This window comes from Trachymyrmex cornetzi, unplaced genomic scaffold (genome assembly GCF_001594075.2).
Source record: "Trachymyrmex cornetzi isolate Tcor2-1 unplaced genomic scaffold, Tcor1.1 scaffold299, whole genome shotgun sequence".
Taxonomy (NCBI): domain Eukaryota; kingdom Metazoa; phylum Arthropoda; class Insecta; order Hymenoptera; family Formicidae; genus Trachymyrmex; species Trachymyrmex cornetzi.
In genome coordinates this window covers 1,152,374-1,174,292 of record NW_017297680.1, presented here as the reverse complement: position 1 = coordinate 1,174,292, position 21,919 = coordinate 1,152,374, and the positions used below count along the sequence as shown (strand labels likewise).

General features: G+C 30.1%; 1 protein-coding gene across 2 annotated transcripts in view; it reads right to left on the bottom strand.

The window, feature by feature from the left end:
• LOC108762431 (calcium/calmodulin-dependent protein kinase kinase 2) overlaps positions 1-21,919 on the bottom strand; it is a 71,136-nt gene that overhangs the window by 48,709 nt on the left and 508 nt on the right. For both annotated transcript variants that reach the window (XM_018509427.1, XM_018509429.1), the window contains exon 2: positions 10,342-10,816. In XM_018509427.1, the coding sequence (XP_018364929.1) occupies positions 10,342-10,372 (31 nt within the window). In that variant the 5' untranslated portion in view covers positions 10,373-10,816. The remainder of the gene's footprint in view (positions 1-10,341; positions 10,817-21,919) is intronic.

Below are 21,919 nucleotides of genomic sequence, written 5' to 3'. Positions count from 1 at the left end.
TGTAGAGTTCTTTATGAGCAAATGAGTAGGTGTAATATTGAAAGAATCATAGAAGAAAGTAAGCACGGCAAGTTTAATCGCAGCTCTAAGAATACCGCGCTGTAACGGATATTAAAGGTTCACCCTGTTACACGAGCGACATTTGCTAATTATAAAGTTCTGCTTTTACAAAGTCATGAAGTGATATCGATTATGCAGGCGTAATCGAGTATGCAACCGAACGATTTAATCCTTGCAATGCCGTAATTCCTCTCTCAAACGCTAGAGATACGTTATTAAAATATTTAAATAATTTTCCTATTTTTAAAGTTTTTATTACTTTTAAAATACAATGCACGCGTTTTTATAAATTATCGTTTTTAAAAAACAATTTTTACATTTACTGTTTGTATCCGATCCGCTGCACGTGTGCGTTACGATTAAAAAGTACTGCGTCGTTAAACTCGTAGTTTAATATACTGCATGAGAGAGAACATATATATTTGTTAAATATTTAATTAAAATAGAATTTATAAACATACGACTCATATGTTTGTGATGACCATTGATTAATGAGTGGAAGTTGACGTTGAATTTACTACAAATATCCTTTTCATTACTTCATATAAATTATGTATATATTGCATATGATTTTAATTACATTAATTCATGATGTATTACACAAGCGATTAAAATGCGCACGTGGCACGTGCATTTGATAACAGCAAATTTCTGCCTTTTACAAATAGGGCAACTTTCTGCAATTGCCCTGTGGCGCACGTTGAACGATCATTAATTTTTTAATGTTAGATAACCTCGCTATAGTTTTTACGCTGCCACTACTTTTCCAATAAATTTTTGTAACGTGAATGTTAAACGCACTATATTGTTCTTTGAGATGCAAATAAGTTTTTTAAAAAAAATGCCAATTTTCAATTCTTTCTCGAATAGAAATATAAAAATAAAATCGAAAATATAAAGCATTTTATAACTATCGAAATACATTGGTTGACCTGCATTCAATGTTGATAGCGCGAGAATAACATGTTAATTGCAAGATTGACATTGAAATTTTATCACTACGATAAACCTGAATACGGAAATTCTCTTTTTTTATTGAAGTGGCGACGCGACAGCTTGACGAATGAATTTGCGGACTACCAGCAATTTCGTATTCAGTAATTTTTCTCGCATCACAGCTTGCATTTTCCTTAAATTTGCGCACATTATTACAGATATTTCACTCATTCTATTAATGCAATTAAAAAAGCCCTTATTTCCTTCAACAATCTGTATGAATTCATCGAAATGTATCACGTTATGTTAATTTCAACATTTGCATATGAATCTGACAAAAAATTGAAACGCTTATTTAACGAATTTAATGAAACAGTTCGTTGTGTGTTACAATTTAAATCTTTTTAAATTTAAACTAAATTTGCAGACTCTCTCTCTCTCTCTCTCTCTCTAAAAATAATCTTAAAAATGCTTTATATTATTTGAATTAAAAATTATGTCCATATATCTTTATTAGAATATCATTATTGCACAGCAATGTACGATATAAACAACAAAAAACTCCCCCGGTAATTAATACGCAATCTTAAATCCTCATTCTAAAAAATAGAATCTTTATTTCAAAAAAAGGTACGTTTCAGTTTTTTTCGAGTTTTTTGTTGTTGAATTTGGGAGAGTTCGTAAAAAGATTACATTATTACTGTACGATATAAAATTACATGATTATATGTTTTTTATGTATAAAAATATAAGATAAGAATAATGGCGTCTTTTCAGAAATTTGGTGAGATCTTGATGTAACTGCATCATTTCACAAACATTTTAATTCTCTGGTTCTCGTCCGTTTGGAATTATAAAATTGTATAATTGAGCGATAATTAATTGCTAGTAGGTAGAACTCATGTAATTTTGATTCATCGATGCAATGCATAGCATATATATGTGCTAACGAAATTTTCTGCAACGCTCTTCCCACTTACTGTATCAATGCAATTATTACATGAATTTAATTTACTATATGAATGCTCTTTCAATCAGTAAAATTATAATAATTGAATTATTACGGGCTAAATAAAATTAAATTTAATCAAATAACATAATAAACTACATAGTAAACAGAAATATTCACAAATGAGAAATAATATTTTTATAATATTTCGATGTTAATATAAATCATATTGCATCATATATTTTGTAATTAATTATTTTACATCGAAATTATTTTTATCACTTGTCACGAATAAAAAGCAAAAAAGATTATACAACTTTGCAAATTATAAAATTTTATAACTCTTTCTATAACTTACTTTCTCTAGCTTTACATGTTACGCTATATTGTTTTATTTTAAATAATACTGATGAATGCTTTATTTTATCGAATAAGGAATATATGTGTAATAGGTTGTTTTCTATAGTTGACACACCACATATGTTGAGAAAACTTTGTTACTGTCTGCATTGACTAATAATTAGGCGATAATTAATTGTTAATTTGAAAATGAAAGCTTGACGCGCGGTTCTCGTTTTGTATGGAGATACCGAGACGGGATAATTAATGATAAAAGATAATACATGACTATTTTTGAATTATCCGAAATAATTAAGTTCTTCATGAAATTAAAAACCAAATGTATTTTATATTTTTATCTCTCTCTTTCTCTCTCTTACATTTGTAAAAACAATGTATTGTTATAAATTTTTCAAAAAAATAAACAATTAAGTTTAAATATTGAAGTTATAAGTGTTCGTAAATTACATAAATTGCTTTTACGATGTCTTATAACATTTATAATATTATAACACAAAGATAACTTAACATTCATAAATCTTTGTAATATCTTGTTTGGTTATTCTTTTCTTACAAAATGCATTGAAGCAGCATTAATTTTATATATGCATGTTAACGGAAAGATGTAAATTATAATTCGTAGATTTATGTAAAATTGATGATTCTATTTTCTGGTACATGGTGGTGTATTGTATCGCCATTGGAGGACGAATTTTTAAACACAGAAATTATTAAGAACATAAAAAGATGTTTAATATCTAATTGTAAGATTTTCTAATGCTGTTATTACAGTTCTATCTAAATGTTAAGCACAGAAACTTTTATTTCCTACTTGCTTTTATTCAAGTTATATGGGAAGTAAATTCTTTCATTCTTTCTTTCTTTAAAGAACTTAATATTTTCTAGCTTTTCTTGCATTGTATTAATTATAACGTATTAAAAGAAGAAAGTAATTGTATACGCGTAGACAAACGAATAAGTACATATAATTAATTACGAGTTTATGAATTTATTTCTGTGATTTTAAATATTCAAACTAAATATCAATAGTAACAAATAGTTTATATAAATTAATCACTAGGAAGGTTAGTAGTAATAATGCAAATTAAAAAAATATGTATTTAAAGAAATGATGATTTTTTTTATCTTTTTGAAACATAAAACCGAAATCCTTGCATATTTATCGAGATAAAAAGAATAAATTACCTCGCGCAGAAGATTTCGGTAAGCGTCCGGGATTTTCACGAGCGAATATCGGTTGGAGGGAAGCATTTAGATGAGGAAATCTCGATGAGAATGCAAATATGAAAGGGAACAATGACGGCGCGCAAGAGTATGTACGACTCACGTTCAATTATCCGGCAGACGATTTGTAGGCGCATGAGTAAGTCAATTGTTAAATCGTCAAGAGACCGGCGATCGCGCATCCGTATTATCATGGCCATATCCTCCTTTCTGGTTATAATCAATTCACGCTAACTCCTCGGCGTACCGGCAAAACTGTTCCGGTGACACCTGATATTGATCGGGAGAGCCGCGGAAATGAAGCGTCATCGTCGCCACTATAATCGTTGAGTCTTGACAAGAATTGCACTCTGCCTGTTTATTCTAGCTGTCGAATCCCAATTATCATATTTTTAGAAATAAATCTATAATCGGTTTTTTTTAGCAATCTATCAATATTTAGGATGCACATAATTAAAACCATAATTTTTATAATTTATTTTTGCTTTCGCGTAACTAAATAACTAACATTTATTAAAACTTCAAAAATGTAATGGAAAACAAGTGTATTGTTAAATAAAAATAATTATCAAACATTTGCAAAATCAAAAAAAGTGTAGACGCACTCGAAATAAGATAAATTTAAGTGGACGAGAATCGTAACGAGATTAAGATTGCAATTGTGAGAAATGATTTCTTGCGAAAATACAAGGAACAAAGGAGCAACGAATATCTAGAACGAGACGACGTTAATCGACTTAGATCCGTCTTTTTATTCTGTATTTGGTGTGAAGTCGAGTCGTGAGAGGATCGATAAAGGTCGAGCAGAAAGAGCAATCTGGTCGAATGAAAGCGAGCGGTTGCAGCAAGCGACGCCGCATTGTGAACGGTGATGAAATAAAGGCAAAGCGAACGCCAAGCTGCGAAAGGGTCGACAAATTGGCGTGCCATTTGCGTCATGTGTGTGTTTATGTATCTACTTATAGTCTATACTGGAAAATAATTTTCACTATTCGCCATATCGCACGAAACAGTTAATTAACCGCAAAAATTTCAATCTGCTTAGTTTAGAGGCTTTCTTTTTACCGAAAATTGAAATATAAATGAAGGATATTATAAAAAACCATTTCGAAAAGTAGTATAGAATAATAATATTTGAACGCATCAAAATAATTTTCTGCCAGATTTGTCGTAGAAAACAGTTTTATCTTTTTTTAATGTAAAAAAGTTTCATTTATTGTATATTACGAAATAATTATCTGGAATAATTACTGAAGCTCATCTGAGAAGGTTTTTTTATTATACAACATCGCTAATCTGGACGATATCGTGCGTACCACATCTCTGTAGCTTTCAGTTTACGAAAGAGAAAGATTTAAAAATCTGTAAGAGGATGACATCGTCGGGAAATAACGCTACAGCGGAGGAAATGAGGTAGGTTAAACGAAACAGGAATGTGTTTGCTGTTTACATTATAGATGTTTTGCTGGATTGCGTTTTTGTGCGACGTTGCATCGCTCTCAAAGATCTCCTTTAAATGTAATGAGACCTTGAAACTTCGTCAGAGAAAAAGAGCGGAAGAGTACGAACGACAAATTACTGTCTTTTAACTAGAAACGCAAATGCGATCGTGCGTATACTGATAATACATTATACAATAAAATTCGAGAAATCATTATACGTATTTATCCTGTTAGCTGTCACTATTGTCCTTAATACTTTTCATCAAATTTACAAATTAACTCGGCGTTAAATTTTGTATAATGTCTCTCTCTCTCTCTCTCTCTCACATTTGTTGTTATTTTATAGTAATTTAAAAGATAGAAAATCATATAATATAAATTTTAAAATCAAGGTAGTTCTTTCGTCAATTTTCGAACTTCGGAGAAATATTTACTCTCAAAACTCTGATGAAGTAACTATATGTAAAATTACTATCTGAATTTTGTTGTCATAAGCTCCAAGAGCAAAAAAGAGTATATCTTTTTGACATTTGAATGTTTGTTGTGTTGAGAAACATATTTTTATGTCAAAAAGATCTGTTTAACGTTTGTGATTACACTGACTTGCTATATCGAAAGAACGTATATGCGTAGTCGACTGTTTTATAAAAATTTGTTTCATAATACAAACTGTCAGTGTCCGCAAATTGAAAAAAAGTTGAGTAGCCTTTTTCCTGAACACAATTCGTATATAACACACATCGTTAGTTTATAATCCTTTTCAAAATAATCGAATTTGATTATAACAGCACATATAACGTCCAATCTTGCAAGTTAATGCAAACTGATTTATTAATTATTAATTAATCTTAGCAATGTAAGAAAAGTAGAAGAAAACTATACTTTTATTAAATAAAGAAAATCTTAAAAAAAATAGTCAAATATCAAATATCATATACTTTTACGTAATATTTAAATCTTTTTGATGATATTTTGAAAGTTTTTTAATAAAATTCCTTTTGATTGATGCGGAGGAAAAAGCGTAAACTAGATTGTACTTCGATCTCAGCTACCACATACTTACGGTAAGATTAAACATTTCTATATAAGGACCGCGAAGTTTTAAAGTTAAACTCGGAGATAAAACTATTAAATTGTACGCTCTAGATGCTGACAGAGCAAACATTACACAGTGAATGTTTTTATCAGTACAACAGAGTTACGAACTCTACCTCTCCGAAAGTCAGGTACTTTCAAAAAGGCGTTACTTGATGAGAGAGAGAAATTTATTTTTTTTTGTTGACGTATCGCGTTACAACATCACACAAATGTCAAATCAATCAATTATATCTAACTTATAAAAGAAAGTTGACGCAAAAGTGTAATACATAAATATTTTAATTTATTTAATAAAAAAATTACATTTATATTTATAATTATGTTTATTAAAATTATAATATTTTCTGTCACATTTTTTAAGTACTCCAAAACAATTTCTAAATGGCAACAAAAATTGGATAAAATCATAGAAAAATTGAATTAATCTTTAACTTATTTATTTGAAAATACAGATATTATAAATAAGATAACTATAAACTGCATTGTTGTAATGCTTTGTAACATTTACTTGCAACTGTAATTAGTACGTTGAATGGTTGTTTATTTCAACACGTTGCATATTCGAACGAAGCACAGAGAAAATAGCAATGTCAAATTATCAATCAGAGATTATTTGTATATTCGCTGTATCTAAAATGATAGAAAAAGAGATAGGAGAAAGAGAGAATGACAGAAAAGGAAAATTAAAAAGAGAGAGGAAAAAAAGAAAGAGAAGAGAAAGGGAGAAAGAGAAACAAAGAAAAGAGAGAAATATAGCTTCATTTGTAATCGACAACGAGACTATTAATCAGTGGGAACTTGATTAAGAGTCGTGATATGCTGATCTCCGCCCTATTCTCTCCTCTCTCTTTCATGAGAAATTTCGGGATTTAATTTAATCTGATTTACTTTCATTACATCACACTGCTCCGCAGCAATGTAATTGAAATGTGTTACTTGGGATATTCTCAGATAATTCCAACGTATGCCATGCGATATTATAAATCAACAATAGCTTTCGGATGAGCGAAATATTCTCTGAAAGACAAAACTTAATTATATTGTCACATTTACGACTATAATAATACATCGCTTTAAATTTGCGAAAAGTAAAATGATATAGGATAATTTCTAAAGAAACAAAAAAAATGAAAAAACTATTACGTCGAGAAAAACTATTACAATCGAGATGTAATCGTTACAACGTGAAATAATCATAAAACTTGTTTCCTAAAATTAATTGAAACGTAAAAATGTTCTTTGTGAACGTAAATTTCTTTTCCTTCAACAAACGCGAAATCTTCTCTGAATTGTCGAAGACGATTCTCAAACGTCATGCGAAGCATTTTTACAGCTTTTCTGCAGAGAAAAGTCAGATTACTAACGGCAAAGAGATTTCCGACACTCGTCATATCATTGATGATCTCAGCGAAAAAACTTACCATAGAATATATCTTTTGGAGCAATTCAACAAATTCGTATGCTAACGTAACAAAACAATTGAATTATCTTTTTGCATTTTCGAGATTACATTTTCGTACTTTCATATTTGTTAATATTATTTATTGCCAAGTGAAAAATTGTGACAAAGATTTACAGCAACTATTTTTCCACTTTTTTACTTTCTTATACTATAATCATATTTCATAGTTATTAATGTAAATTAAGTAAATTTGAATACATAAAACCTTAAGTAAATAAATCCGAGTACAAAATATTGTCTACTTTTTTTTTCTTCCAAAAAAATAATCGAAATAATTGACGAAATAATTTTGATGAAAGTTTTAATGTTAAGTTTGCGAAGTGAGATATAAAATAATCTATCTTTTAATCTATAAAATAATAGATTAAAATAAAATGTTATGATATTCTTCAGTTCGCAAACATTAATGTCAGTATTATCAAGAAAGTGTCGATGCAATATCTATGATACTAACACTAATATTAGCTGAGAGTTACAAAAATTATGTACTTCAACGAATTGTATTTTAGATAACAAGTGAAAAAAATGATTATTTGTGGAAGACTTTCTCGAAACAAAGCTGCAAAAAAACCGCTGTAAAAAAGAAATCCCGTATACAATATTAATATAGTAGCAAGAAAATATGAAACAAAAAAGGCAATAAAAAAAAACACTTTATTTTTATATATTGTAGCAGTGTGAAGCAAAAGTAGTAGTGCTTCGTAACAATAATGTTATTTTTGTTTTCTGTACACAGAGAAACCTCTTAAAAGCTTTTCCTCCAAACTTTTTTCGCGTTATATGTTTATCTTGCATTATATAGGTATATTTTTTCTTATGTAAATATGTGTATTTATCTTAAAGCAATTTCAAGTAAATTAATTTTCTTGTATTTTGATATTTATATTTTGATATATATATATATATATATATATGAAGTCTAGTATATGTTAAAAGCTGCGTGAATAAAAAATCATTGACTTGCGCTTTTACAATAATAAAATTTGTATTTCATTTTTATATCTTACTGGCAGTAAAATGTGAAACGATCTTCGCGCCGCGAACATTTGTAGCTTACCACCATTTTACAGTCGCAGTAAATTACGTCTTGTTTAAATGCTTCACCCGTTTTACTACGAGTGAATATTTTCTCAACGAAGTCAAGCGCGTCAACTGCTTCGCTGTGCTATATCGAATGCTATTCTTCGCTGTGTAGAATTAAATTAATTATTTCGAGGTACGGGCTGTGAATTTCATTTACATATATCTATTGTAGTTCGCGAGTTGTAGATTGCATTGCTTGTTAAAAAATTGTGTCATGTTAAGAAGATGCCTTGAGAAATAACTTTTATGAGAAATAACTTCTATATATTTTATGTAAATTTATATCTATATATCGCAGAATACTTACACAATGTGAATTTTCTTGATGTTATATGTAATAATATTAATAATTATTTTATTGATACTAAAAATATGTTAAAATATTTTGGACATTTAGATTTATTATTTAATATTGAATGCATATCAATTGATAATTTGATTTTATTTCAATAAAGTACATATAGATCTACAACATATAAAAAGACTTTTTCATCTTAGTTTTTGTTAGAAAATGCTCCAGAATTCGAGCAAAAAATTTAAATTTATTTGTAGATATTTTCTGTCTGCTACGATTTCTTTTTATTTTCGACATACGATTAATGAAATATAATTATTATCTCTCCAATTAGAGTATTGATTAATACCCGTTTAAGCGCCTACATTCGTATTAACCTGATTTGCATGTTACACATCGCTTCATTCTTTAAATGAATTATTTATTATCTTACAAGGATTATATGCTCTGGATATATAAAATTGTTATTTATATTCACGATTCATATGCTGTGGCATATTCAGAACAGGCTTGAGAAAAACTAAGTGCAAATATAAGATGTCCTTCAAGATGTCGCCTTATATCGTCTTATATTTTCCCAAGCTAATCTTAAAACACGTCAAGTTTATTTTATCTGACGATCTTAAAAGAAAATTTCATAGTGGCGTTTTGGGAATATAGAGTAAGATGTGTCCCATATAAAACTAATAAATCTGAGTTATAAATTTTGTGTTTACTTCTTCAGTTTTGTCAAGTACAAAATTAATCACATCATTCGTCTTGTCGTTGAAAACCTAGCGTCGTGTATTTTACTAGCTCTCGTCGTGTTTGCACATTTAATGTCTGACAAATGTTGCACGATTTTGTCGGATTCAAAGTTGGATCGAAGGTCGCGCGAGAGAAGCCAAAGAGTTGAGGCACATTTTCAACGAACATCATGTCGTCTTTGCAAAAAATATGTGAATAGTGTTAAATAGAAGTGTGTGTGTGCGTGTTGAACGATTAATAAATTTGAACTTTTACTTCCACTAATATACTTCTTAGTTGTGAAACTTTCAAGGTTGATCCCACGTTTTTAACGATTTGAAATATCAGTTTGTAGCACGCAACGAGTTATTTGAGATTTATATTCAGGATACTAGATTACATGGAAAGTTTAGTTAATTTCATATTTTTTAAAAATAAATCGTAATATTCGGAAATTATGGAAAAAATTCTGTTTGTCTTCATAATGTCACGAGAAGCAGAAAATTCTTGATCCGATATTACTTTGATATGCATACGTAGTGAGTTAAAAATAATAACTATGATGGAGTTAGAGATATAATTATTCTAGACACCTCTAGATTAAACATCACACTATATTAAGAAATTGTCGCATACTATTTTAACAAATCACTCTTCATCAGAAATGAGTAATACGTCAATCATTCTATAGCTAGAATTTACTCACCTTCCATAGTCATATTATCTCCCAGTTTCATCTCGGTAGTTGTCCTCTTTTCCGCACATTCACGCGGCACTCATTAAGCGCCGATTAACAGGATCGTTCGACACTGATTTCCTAAGCTTCATTCTTTCTTGCTTCTTTACACTTACATTAATCTTGATTTAACGACTTAATTATTTCGTTCGCCGTGTTTATTCGCGGACATTTGTCAATTTATTACGTGCACTTATCACTCACGCGTAATCTTAATAATTTTGTAATGAATCATAATTAACGTTTCTTTTTTTTTTTAGTAAAATCAATAATTTACTGCAAAGTGGATTCCAACGATTGGACCTCTTTACCGATTTTTCGATTTTCAATGCACAATCAAGTCGCTGCTCGATGAAATTGGCTCTTTAAATTCTTCGTGCTGAGTACGTACGTCCTGAAACGATTTATCTCTGATAGTCTCTGGAGAGGGATGCTTCGTTCGTCTCTGTAAAACAAAAGTAGACGTTGGTTAAAGTTTCAATAGGTATCGATCATCAAAGATTATAGGAATTGAAATGTAAAAAATTGACTGTGACATATATCCGGATTATAAAATAGATTTGGATAAAATAGATCATGGAATATATGCTAATTAAACGTTTCCTGTGATTACGTTTGTGTAATATAATTCATAGGAAATTGTATACTATGCGTGATGTTTGTAAACCCTGTACGGCTTGCAACAATTCCATACTAATTTCAAAGCGTAATTTGTGCTGGGAATTGATAGGATCAAATGTGAAGAGGGTAACAGTCGTAATGCGCGATAATATTCAGGACTTTCGCATATGCATATCTGTGTCAGATGCCTTTAGTTTAGGGTTAGAGATACGTGGTTGCTGACCTTTCGAGAGGGATAAGGAGTTGATTATGAGCGACGCCGCAGGTCTTTTGGAAGGAAATAGCCCACGCGCTTGCGAGATAACATTGTTGCGTTTAATGTATCACGGCTGCATGGAAGTTATCTTAGTACGAGAAGTCAGCTATTTTCTCACTTTTTTCGCTTGCATAATGTAACAATCGGACGGATGCCGCTTTCTGCAAGCTTGCTGAATTTTAATGAGAAGGGCAAGCAAGTTATGCTCGTTGTTTTGCGGAAATTAAATATCGCAGTTATATCTCACAATCAGTTTCTTTCAGGCGGCCTGAAAAATATCTCAATTCTTATTTCTTTTGTTCTTCTGTTTGAATTGATCGACTTATTTTCTAATTTTTGTTAACAAATATCATGATGAGCAACATTTCACATTTTAAAGTCTATGCCGGTGAAAAAATAACTGGAAAAAAAATAAAAATTGGTCTTTTTGTTAAAAACAATAAACAGAAAATTTTGTTATCGATATTCTAATCACTATTCTAGTTTAACGTCAATTGAAAAAATGTTTTCCAATTTAAATTTTATTCAAAATAACATCCGTAATAGATTAAAAATCGATGTAACAAATAAATTAATTTTTTGTCATAAAATATTGTACAACGAACCAGATTTATATTAATAAGCAATTTTAATTTTATTGTTATTATGTTTTTCTCATAAAACTCAAAATTAATATAAAATTTAACAACATTTATATTATATACATATTATCTCCAAAGTTCTTGTTTTAAAAATATATTTCACATATTAAATTGAATTAAAAGATACTTTATTGTAAAATATTTTGTTATTATAGGTTTGTTTCGTTTTCTTTAAACTATTGCGCGTGACTAGTGATTAATACCCTTTACTAATTAAAATATCTTTTTCATAAAGTACATAAACATTTTATTATTGCATATTAATCGTTTTTATCATTTTTGTTAGTTTATTTCATTGGGTAAAGTCCAAGACGATAAAATCTAAAATTTATCATGGATGGTTTTTTTCCATTCACTGAATTTTTTTGCCAATCCTGAAATATTGCACTGATGATCTAATTAAGGGATTTATAGCAAATTGCAAATGCGTGCTGCAATATGGCGCGCGTTGTCATATTCAATCGGTCATTTCACCTACGTGCATTGCGTAACGCGTCGGTGCACCTGAGAGTTGATATCTCTACGTGTTACGTGATCCTCTCTCGAATGCACTGAGAAGCATAACACGTCGCAATTGTATTCCGGCAATTTCAGCATGTTCCTGCCCCGATCAGGTACAATCCTGTATTGTATCATGCTTGTAACGCGATATTGCGATTCTCCTATCTCATGTAATTATTTCGGAATTAATATTTACTAGAGCGTCGACATATGAAAAAAAATTGCATTATTGAATCTTGTTAATCAAATATAATAACATATCGAAACATTACGAGATATTACAGGTAATATAACGCGTAATATGATATATAAAATATAGCGGTTTATTGCATTTCACCTGCGTCAAATCACATACGTAATATTAACGTAATACATATTTAATCGTTAATTGTTAATTTAATTTTTTATATGAAAATATCAACAATATACAGGATGTAAATTAATAATTATTAAATATTCTAGGGACATATTTCTATCGACCAAATAAAAAAGAGAACATGTGTCTAGAAACGTTTAGTTTTTTGGATAGGAGGAATTATATTGTTTAACAATGTCGAACAATTGATGGAACTAGTAAACATTTAAATATTGTCGAACATTAAACGCTATTTATGTTTATATAAACTTTTTGTAATATTTGGAAATACGTCCCTAAAATATTTGACACTTATTAATTTACACTGTATATGTATTGTAATAGAATAAGCATATTTGAAATGGTGCAGTGAATATTATAATTATATATGTTGATAAGATTCATAATAATTATTTGCAGAAGATATAACAAGGGTAAACTAATATGGAATGCTAAGAAACTAAGTAAAAAACTATATGAAGATTAGAGATACATTTAAGAGGTAGCTGTAATTTTGTGGGCGTTTAATTTTGTGCTTGATATGTTTTCCTAGTATATTAGAGTATATGGTAGGTAAAGCGTTGAGCTACCACAACCCGCGTCATTCTGTGGCTTGGAGGTAAAGCGAAATAGCTGAACGTAATGGCGGACATAATGAACATAATTCATGCATTTACCTTTAAGCCATAAAACTACATTGGGTTCCCGAGCTGCATATGTACCTATATAAAACCGCTATTCTTTCAAGTCGTAAAACGACATTGGATGTCTTAAATTTTAAATTATCCCTTTTTTAATATTTATTGTTAGATTTTCAAGCAGGAGATAATATTGATCCCGCTTTTAACTTACGAAAATAATTTCGGAAGAATAAATAATTTTTCTGTTCTTCAATTTATAAATTATATTATTATATTACATACCACAACTCTTTAATTTAAGGTTATTATTAGTAAAATAAGATGTCGCATAAATTGTCTTTAAAGATAATATCTGAACAGTATCGCGGAAAAGCTTGTTCTCTTTGCAATGCTATAGTGCTTTGTTATGAAGCTATCAAAAGTGATACAGTTGATCTGACTTTTATTTTAGAATTTTACAAGAACTCTTTTCTTTCCATGGTGACATTAGACAGATTATCTTCCTTTGAAAAATATTGGACAGACAAACAGTATCACCCTGCTCCCTGAACCGTGACTGAAAGATGGCCGCTGCTCTAATTCGCAGAAACAGAAGAGCGTATTTTCGTTCTGCTTCCGGCCATTATCATTACGAAAAATATAAAATATAAAGATAATGTGTAAATATGCAAATTTGAAAAAAAACACTTAAAGTTCATGAGATATCACAAGCATCATGCAATCGTAATCATATGATTATGTACAAGCACAGCTGCTTTTAGATCTGAAATTCATATGAAATGTTTCTTTTCTGAAAACTGCTTCCTGCTATTTTTTTAGATTGCAATGTTGATCATGCTATTATTAAATTTCATAAATTTAAAGATTTACCATGAAAAATGATTAATATCAAGCAAATAAAATTCATAGCGAAAAGATAACGAATTCTCTTTTTCACAACATACGCTTTTAAGAAACAGAATGAGAATTTAAACTCTGCAAAAACGTAAGATGCCATTAAGAACTTTCTTTGCCAAAATGGTGAGCAAATAAACTCCCAATTTTATCGTTGCTTACATAAACCTCCTTGGGCGCTATTGTATTCAAAAGACCAAACCCGGTCGCTGATTTACACGCCTATTCTAGACGTTCCTTTGATGTGCTGACGATGTATCTTCGCAAATAGTTGATGCAACTTTTGACGTGACGTACTGGAATTCTATTTCTACATTACGTGTTTAACAAATTACGCTGTTATCTATGATTACTTTGTGAACGCTAGCATTTATTTAACCAGCCTATCATTTTAGCCAGCGTATAGATGCGCTAATGGAGTATCATTAAATAGTCGATTATTTATGATGAAATTGAATATCTCACGGAGACATTGCTGATTTCGCATTGCCAACAAAAACACATGTAAAACGAAAAATGCAATAATGAATAAAAAGTATCGGTAATAATAACGATAAAAAGTATAATAGATATAAAAGACTTGAATTACGTATATCTAAAAACTTGAATTTTAGCGTTAAGGAGAGAAGATATTCGATTATCAAAGAAGATATTCTACTTATTCTACTACATGATGAATATTAGAGGCTAGAGAAACAAACATTTTATTAACTGTCGTACGCTTTATATCAGAACGAGGTACCCATGTGGTTTGTTACGGTCGTCGTATTATATCGCGGCGATGCGATATACAGAACAATGATATCTGTTGATGGAAATAGATATACACACGGTTGACCGAAGTTGGTAATACGTATTTAAATGAAGAGCTCGCGCGCGCTTTTACGACACGACGACACTCAGCGTTATAGTTCGATTGCGCCCACGTTATTATGTGTCTAAATTGGAGAAAGGGCTGAGAGTTTAGAGAGATAGCCGTATGCCCATTTCTAGAACGGATATGTTCTCTCGACCGTGTTGTAAGATATATATTCGTTTGTGCGCTCCGCGTTTGTCTCGCACAGAGTCGTTACGTACCCAGCTTTGACATAAACGTAGCTTCTGTAAATATGCATTTGCAGTATAATTTGCATCGAATAATTTGCACCAACCAGAATTTCGAGCAAAGCTGCAGTTATGCACGTTACATTTAATCACGTGATATCGTTTAAAAGTAACTTTCAATATTTTTTCATCAAAGAGATTAATTTTATTTTAGTATTTTATTTTCTGGTTCTGCAAATGCGTCAACTATTGTAATATTCGTTATTCGGACTCAGAAAAGTAGTAGTCTATGTAAAATATATGAAATTTGAAATATATTATTTTAATAAATTTATTGATCAATAACAATTTATGACAATTTATGACAATTCTACAATCGTTATTAATTGATCATTGATTAGTTGTATTTTATTATAATATTTATTAAAAAATTATCTCTTATATATTAAATTTTAATTATAATTACCGATGGAATCAATAATTTGTTCTAGTAAAACAAAGGATATGAATTTGAATTTAAAACGTCGATGAATGACAGTGCACAGAAAAAGTAGGCAGTGTAAAACTGATATAGACACATGAAGAAAAACGTATACACTGAAGTTTGATTGTAAGTTTACAACGTACGGTCATGTGTCCCAGCCAGCAGTGCTCTCGCTCTATCGATTTAGGACGACTCTACGTAACCGCGACAACCAGTCGACTCGTACACACACGGTCTCTCTTCCGCATTGTCTTTTATCACATAGTCATAAAGAATCGTACGATCGCCAATGCCTACTATCTTTTTCTCGAACTTCAACCACGCAATCTTCATTTTGTTTTACTTTGCATCTGCTGACGAGTCAAGCTTATACGCAGTTGATAAATTGACTATACTAACGAAAAAATTCATTAATAAAAGCATCTATTTTACAGTAAATAAATTGAATCAAATAATCACTAAACTGTTCATATCGTTTTTGCGTCTCACGATTGTCAGTTGTCGTTTCGTAAGCCATAATGAGTTGTAATGAGATTTAATCGACTATAGTTTTGTGCATGGCCGCTTCTTATTACAGCTCATTACGAAGTTGCACGTACAATTCTCAGCAAGCTGGCTTCGGCGTGGCGTGATGAAGCACGCGCCAGGAGAGATGGCACGAAAGTACGTGAAACTGTCCTTGATGCGCCTATCGATTTTCTTGAGCATCTTATTTGGTTGAAGAGACACATTCTCAGACTCGAAATTCATTTTTTTATAGCGCCGCCGGTTGTTGAACTTATTGCTTTACATAACGAGTGTGATTCGATTATGTCCAGCTAGCATTATTAACATTATCGTATTATTAACATTATTAACAGTATCGATAACATTTCAGGAAACAACGTGTTGCGACATGATGCTCTTTATAATAAAATTTTAAAAATGCTATGGAAGATAATGCTATGGACATAAAGGATATAGAAGAGTCTTAAAATAAATTTCAAACGATGAACCATCATTGTCACAATTTAATATTTAGTTATCATAGATGTGTTTAATACAAAAATAAAAAAATTGTGAATGAAAAATCACTTTTTTACTTTCTAAGGATATATAAATAAGGATGTGGTTTCTGCTAATCTTAAATTATAATCTTTTTCAATGGCATGTTTTTGCTTTTGCCAAGCAACGAACACGCAGATTTTATAAATAGATAAAATTATCGAGAAGAAGCTTGAGGTATGTAATCATCTTCGATCTTGATTGCGTGCTGCGAAGCTCGGCCTCAAACTTGTCCGGGCTTTCTACGTAAACGGGAAGGAGTTATGCGGGCGTTCGTAATATATATAATCTTCCTCGCTCTGGATAATAACGGAATAACGAAGAGCTGAAGTGGAGAGACGCGACACCTACGCGAACAATATTGTGCGAGCAAAGTCAATGGGGTGTAATTGACTGATTCAGAAGTAATAGGGTGCATCTATGTCAGATCTTGACGAAGATCAGGTCGCGCAATCCAAAACCGAGTGAGATTACGTCGTACCCTGATTCGCAATTTGTCGCCACCGCATAATAATGTTGCGTAATCGAGCCTGCAATGTTTACTGAGCGGATTATATCTCCGAGTATATGGCTAGGAAGAATGGAAATTCCTGCGAAGCGGTGACGCGAATATAATTACGCCTAAGCAAAGTAAATATGGGAACGGAATGGCTATCTAGTACGAATTTGTTGCAAAGAGCAAATGCTCTTGTAATTAATGTGTAAAAAGCATAGATCAGTGCGTTGAGCCGTTTTCTCTCTATAATGTCAACAAATTTGGAAGTATATCGAAAGTAAGGACGTATGTTTTATTTATAATTTATTAAAAAGTGGAAGGTTGTTGCTCCTTTATTATAAATTCAAGAAACCATTAAGAAGTTGCGCAGTATCGCGATAATAGATCCATTTTTTTCTATTATTAATAGATGTAGCACAGCGTTATTGACGTAAAAGCGTTGTGACGCTAAGATGTGACAGTAAAATTGACGTCAAAGTCTCACACGATCAATTATCAATGAATTACGTCATGTCACCTGTCGCCGTGGCGAATTTAAGCAAAGAATATTTGATGAAAAGAAATGATTGAACTTTTAAGTACTAATACTTGAAAATTTGACGTGAAAAATATCTTTTTGCGAAGAAAAAATACAAAATAGCTAGAAGCTTCAAGATTATCTCGATTGAAGATTAATTTTGTTCTAACGAGGTCAGAGTGCATACGTTCCGAAAGATCGAGTGATTAAGGACAATAGCGAATCGGATATGAGAAGTCAAGTGTCTGTTCCGAGATAAAATTTATTCAATCGAGATGAAAGAATCCTTTTTTTTATGCAAAAGTTTAATACATTACATTATTTTCGCGATTGTAAATATTATATCTCATTTGACAAAAAAAAAAACTCGAGATGGTCGGTATTATTTTAAAGTTATCTCTGTTGTTTCGTTTTATATTGTTTATATTTGTACATGTACATTGAAACTGAAATTGTAATCTGTGCTAATGACTTTTAGTATCATTAATTTGCAAATAGAAGTTGATGGTATAATACAACTCGCCGAAATTAGTGAATAATAGAAACACCATAAAATGAATATGATATTATCGATCATCATTTTCCGCTTATAAATATATAAATGTTATATCGCATACAATTTTGCATTTGTTAAAATGAATTTCACTCGCGATATACCATAATCTAATCTCACTTTTTCTGATCTTGAAAGTTCTCAGGAATCTTCTTAATCAGACGTTGCGGAATTGCGGAAATCTTCCTAACAAAATACACCGCTAGAGACATGGATATTTTAATAATCAGTGAAAACATGATACTAGATAGGACTCGTTTCAGCTACTTCTATAGCTAGTTAAAAAAAACTTGCTATCATTAGCGTGTGCACATAAATGCAATTACTTCTTTTATCTCAATAAATAATGTGCGTATGATAGTTGGCCACAAAATTAGCTGTCTTCGCAAATTGGTTGTCCATATATTGTATATGTATATATATATATATTTATATAATAGGGGTTATTTAATATTTATCGCATCTCTTCAATTTTAATTACATCGATGACAGCTTTTTAAAAATACATTGGTATATTCATATTTCGCATATTCTTGTAACGTAGGAGCAATTTGTTGCGTATATAGACTTTATATTCACAAAATATTGCACGAAGCGGTATTCACTTTTATTAACTCGTCGCATATCCTTATCTTTTGAATTTTGAAGCCTTTTACATGTAATAAAGATGATTATCAACGTAAAAATTTATTTAAATTTACTGCAAATTGCATTTTAATGCAATACCTCAATTTTAATATTCTTTATGGAAATGAGGCATAATCTTATAAGCTGATAATTAAAGCTATATTAAACGAAATAGCAGCTATTTCAATATTTTAATTATTATATATTTGTTTAAGCTGAAATTGTCAGTAGGTGAAGTATCTTCGTGAATCAAATTTTAAGAGAATATGTATAGATATTTATTGATTAATTTTAGCTAAACTTTATTTTGATAGAAATCTTGTACTTGACTTTTAACGGATATAATATCTGTTAGATATTAGACGTTAAAAAACTGTTACACACATTGATTGTATCAATAAAAGACATTCGTAAGAAAGAAATAATATATATATCACTGTAAATCTTTAATTGAATTCTCGTCATTTGGGTCAATCATAAATGATTAAGTATTATAAAATGTAGAGATCAATATTAGTAAAATGATTAAAAGAATAACAAAATATTCACATAATTTAATATTTTAATATAAATGGGAATAAAATTTCTTTCAGTAGAAAAGCTCTGGGAAAGAATAATGATGTATATATTTTCTAATAACGTTATTAAATGTAAGTCATATATGAGCTTTAATCAATTAACCATATCATATTTTGATTATTATACACTATAATTGTATAAAATAACAAATAAGATAATGGATAAGATAATAAATTTTTTAAATATTAATTTATAACGTAAAAAGATATATAAACAATTTTTCGTATTTTTATTTTATAGCTTAAATTTTTTAACAATTTTATTCAATTCTTCCGTCTAATATTTAATAATAGATATATTATATACATACCTACACATGCGCGCGTATTTAGATACATTTGTATATCACTTATATTATATATTAACAACTCTTGTAAAAAAAATGCTTTCCCGCGTCGCATTTTGCAGCGATAGCTGAGAGTAAAAAGTTTCGCGGAATCATTGCTTTATTCTACGAACCACTTCATCTAGTTTGCTATTTCATCCCCAGAGCTTTACTTTTATGCCTTGTAAAAAATATGTAAAAGAGGGAATTAAACATGACATGATAGGACACTAAATGCAAAATTTATAGCAAAAAATTTCCATGGAGAACAGTAGTTTATAAAATAATTCTAGGGAATAATAAATCCGTTCTAAACATTTGTCCTCATTCATGTTCGTAATAAATTTATTAATATGTTCTCTCTCTTTCTTCTTTTTCTTTCTACAAATTTGAATATTTTGATTTATATAAAACATACAAGGAGTTTTAAATAAATTACGGTTTTGTCTGTAATAGAATGACCAATTGTTTCAAGAAATAAAATAAAGCGCGTTGCACTGTTAAATTTATAGTGTTAAATTTTATCTAATTTAAGTTGCCACTGCTGCTACTTAATATAGCGTTTATAAAAATTTAGCTAGATATAGATCTGAAAAATAATTTTGTTGGACCATCAAAACAATTATAGACGATAAAATTGGTTACTGAACTATCAAAACATTTTGCAGCATTGTTCATCATGTTTAAGATTCCTGCAAAATTATTTTGATGGTTCAATAAAATTATTTTTATATCTGTATCTAGCCAAATTTTTAGACTCTTCAACAAAATTGCTTTTTCAGTGCATTGCTCTTACTCAATACATCGTTATTTTATATTAAAACAATGGCTAAATTTGACACTATACAGTATCAAAAATTTGTCCATTGTTATTTTATACTAAATAAAAACCATTGTTATTTTATACTAAAACAATGGATAAATTTGACTCTATACAAATTCATTGTTTTAGTATAAAATAACGATATATTGAGTAGAAGCAGTAGCGACTTAAATTAAATTAAATTTGTTACTATTTAGATTTAACAGTGTAGAATGGTATGCACATTGCGAAATATGCGTACTGGCAAACATTTGTACAGGAAGAATTGTTAGCAATAATCAAGAAGATGACGCTAGATCTACGTTTAGAATAGATCTATTTCTTACATTAACGTCACTTAGCGATAACATTGTTTCTAATGGCTGCGTTCAGCAGAGAAAACTAATCAGTTAGCGCTTAGTAATTCTTTAATACGATTGGTTCCTACACATAGATTTAATGAAGAAAAAAGGCTAGAATCAATTAAAGAATCACTAAACGCTAACTGATTAATTTTCTCTGCTGAACGCAGCCATTATTTCTGTTATAGCTTAATCTGTTACATCAAATGTAACTAAAATATAGTTACAATACTCATTATTTAATATTAATTCAATGTTGCATGTAATAAATAAAATGAGAAGAAAAGGGAAATGAAAAAACTTTGCGTAAATATTGATTCTGAGACATTCTCAATCGCGCATTATGTCATCTTAGATTTTGAAAAAAAAAAATCATTATATGTGCCAAGCACATATTATGAGAGAAACTTTTATTTGGAGTGCACGTTTATATGGATGCTATACAAAGATTAAAATAATTATAATTGATAGCGATAGAAAAAAAGAGGAAATATATTGAACGAATGTTTATAGGGTATTCCAATATTTGTGTACGTGGAATTGATTGAAATACAATTAAATGCTTATTTACGTTTTTCTAGTTTTTAATTTCATATTTTTTAAATTTTTGTTCAGGGCAAAGTTGACTATACTCATGTGATTTAAGTCAACTTTATCGTTACGATTGTCATGTAGGCATAGAGCCGGAATAGGCTAATCAAAGTTACTTGAATATAACCGTACTCTTGATGCAACAGATCCGTAAACAAACGCGACTCACGATCTACGCGTTATGCACACGTGGACGTTCATCCCTTCCTCCTTCA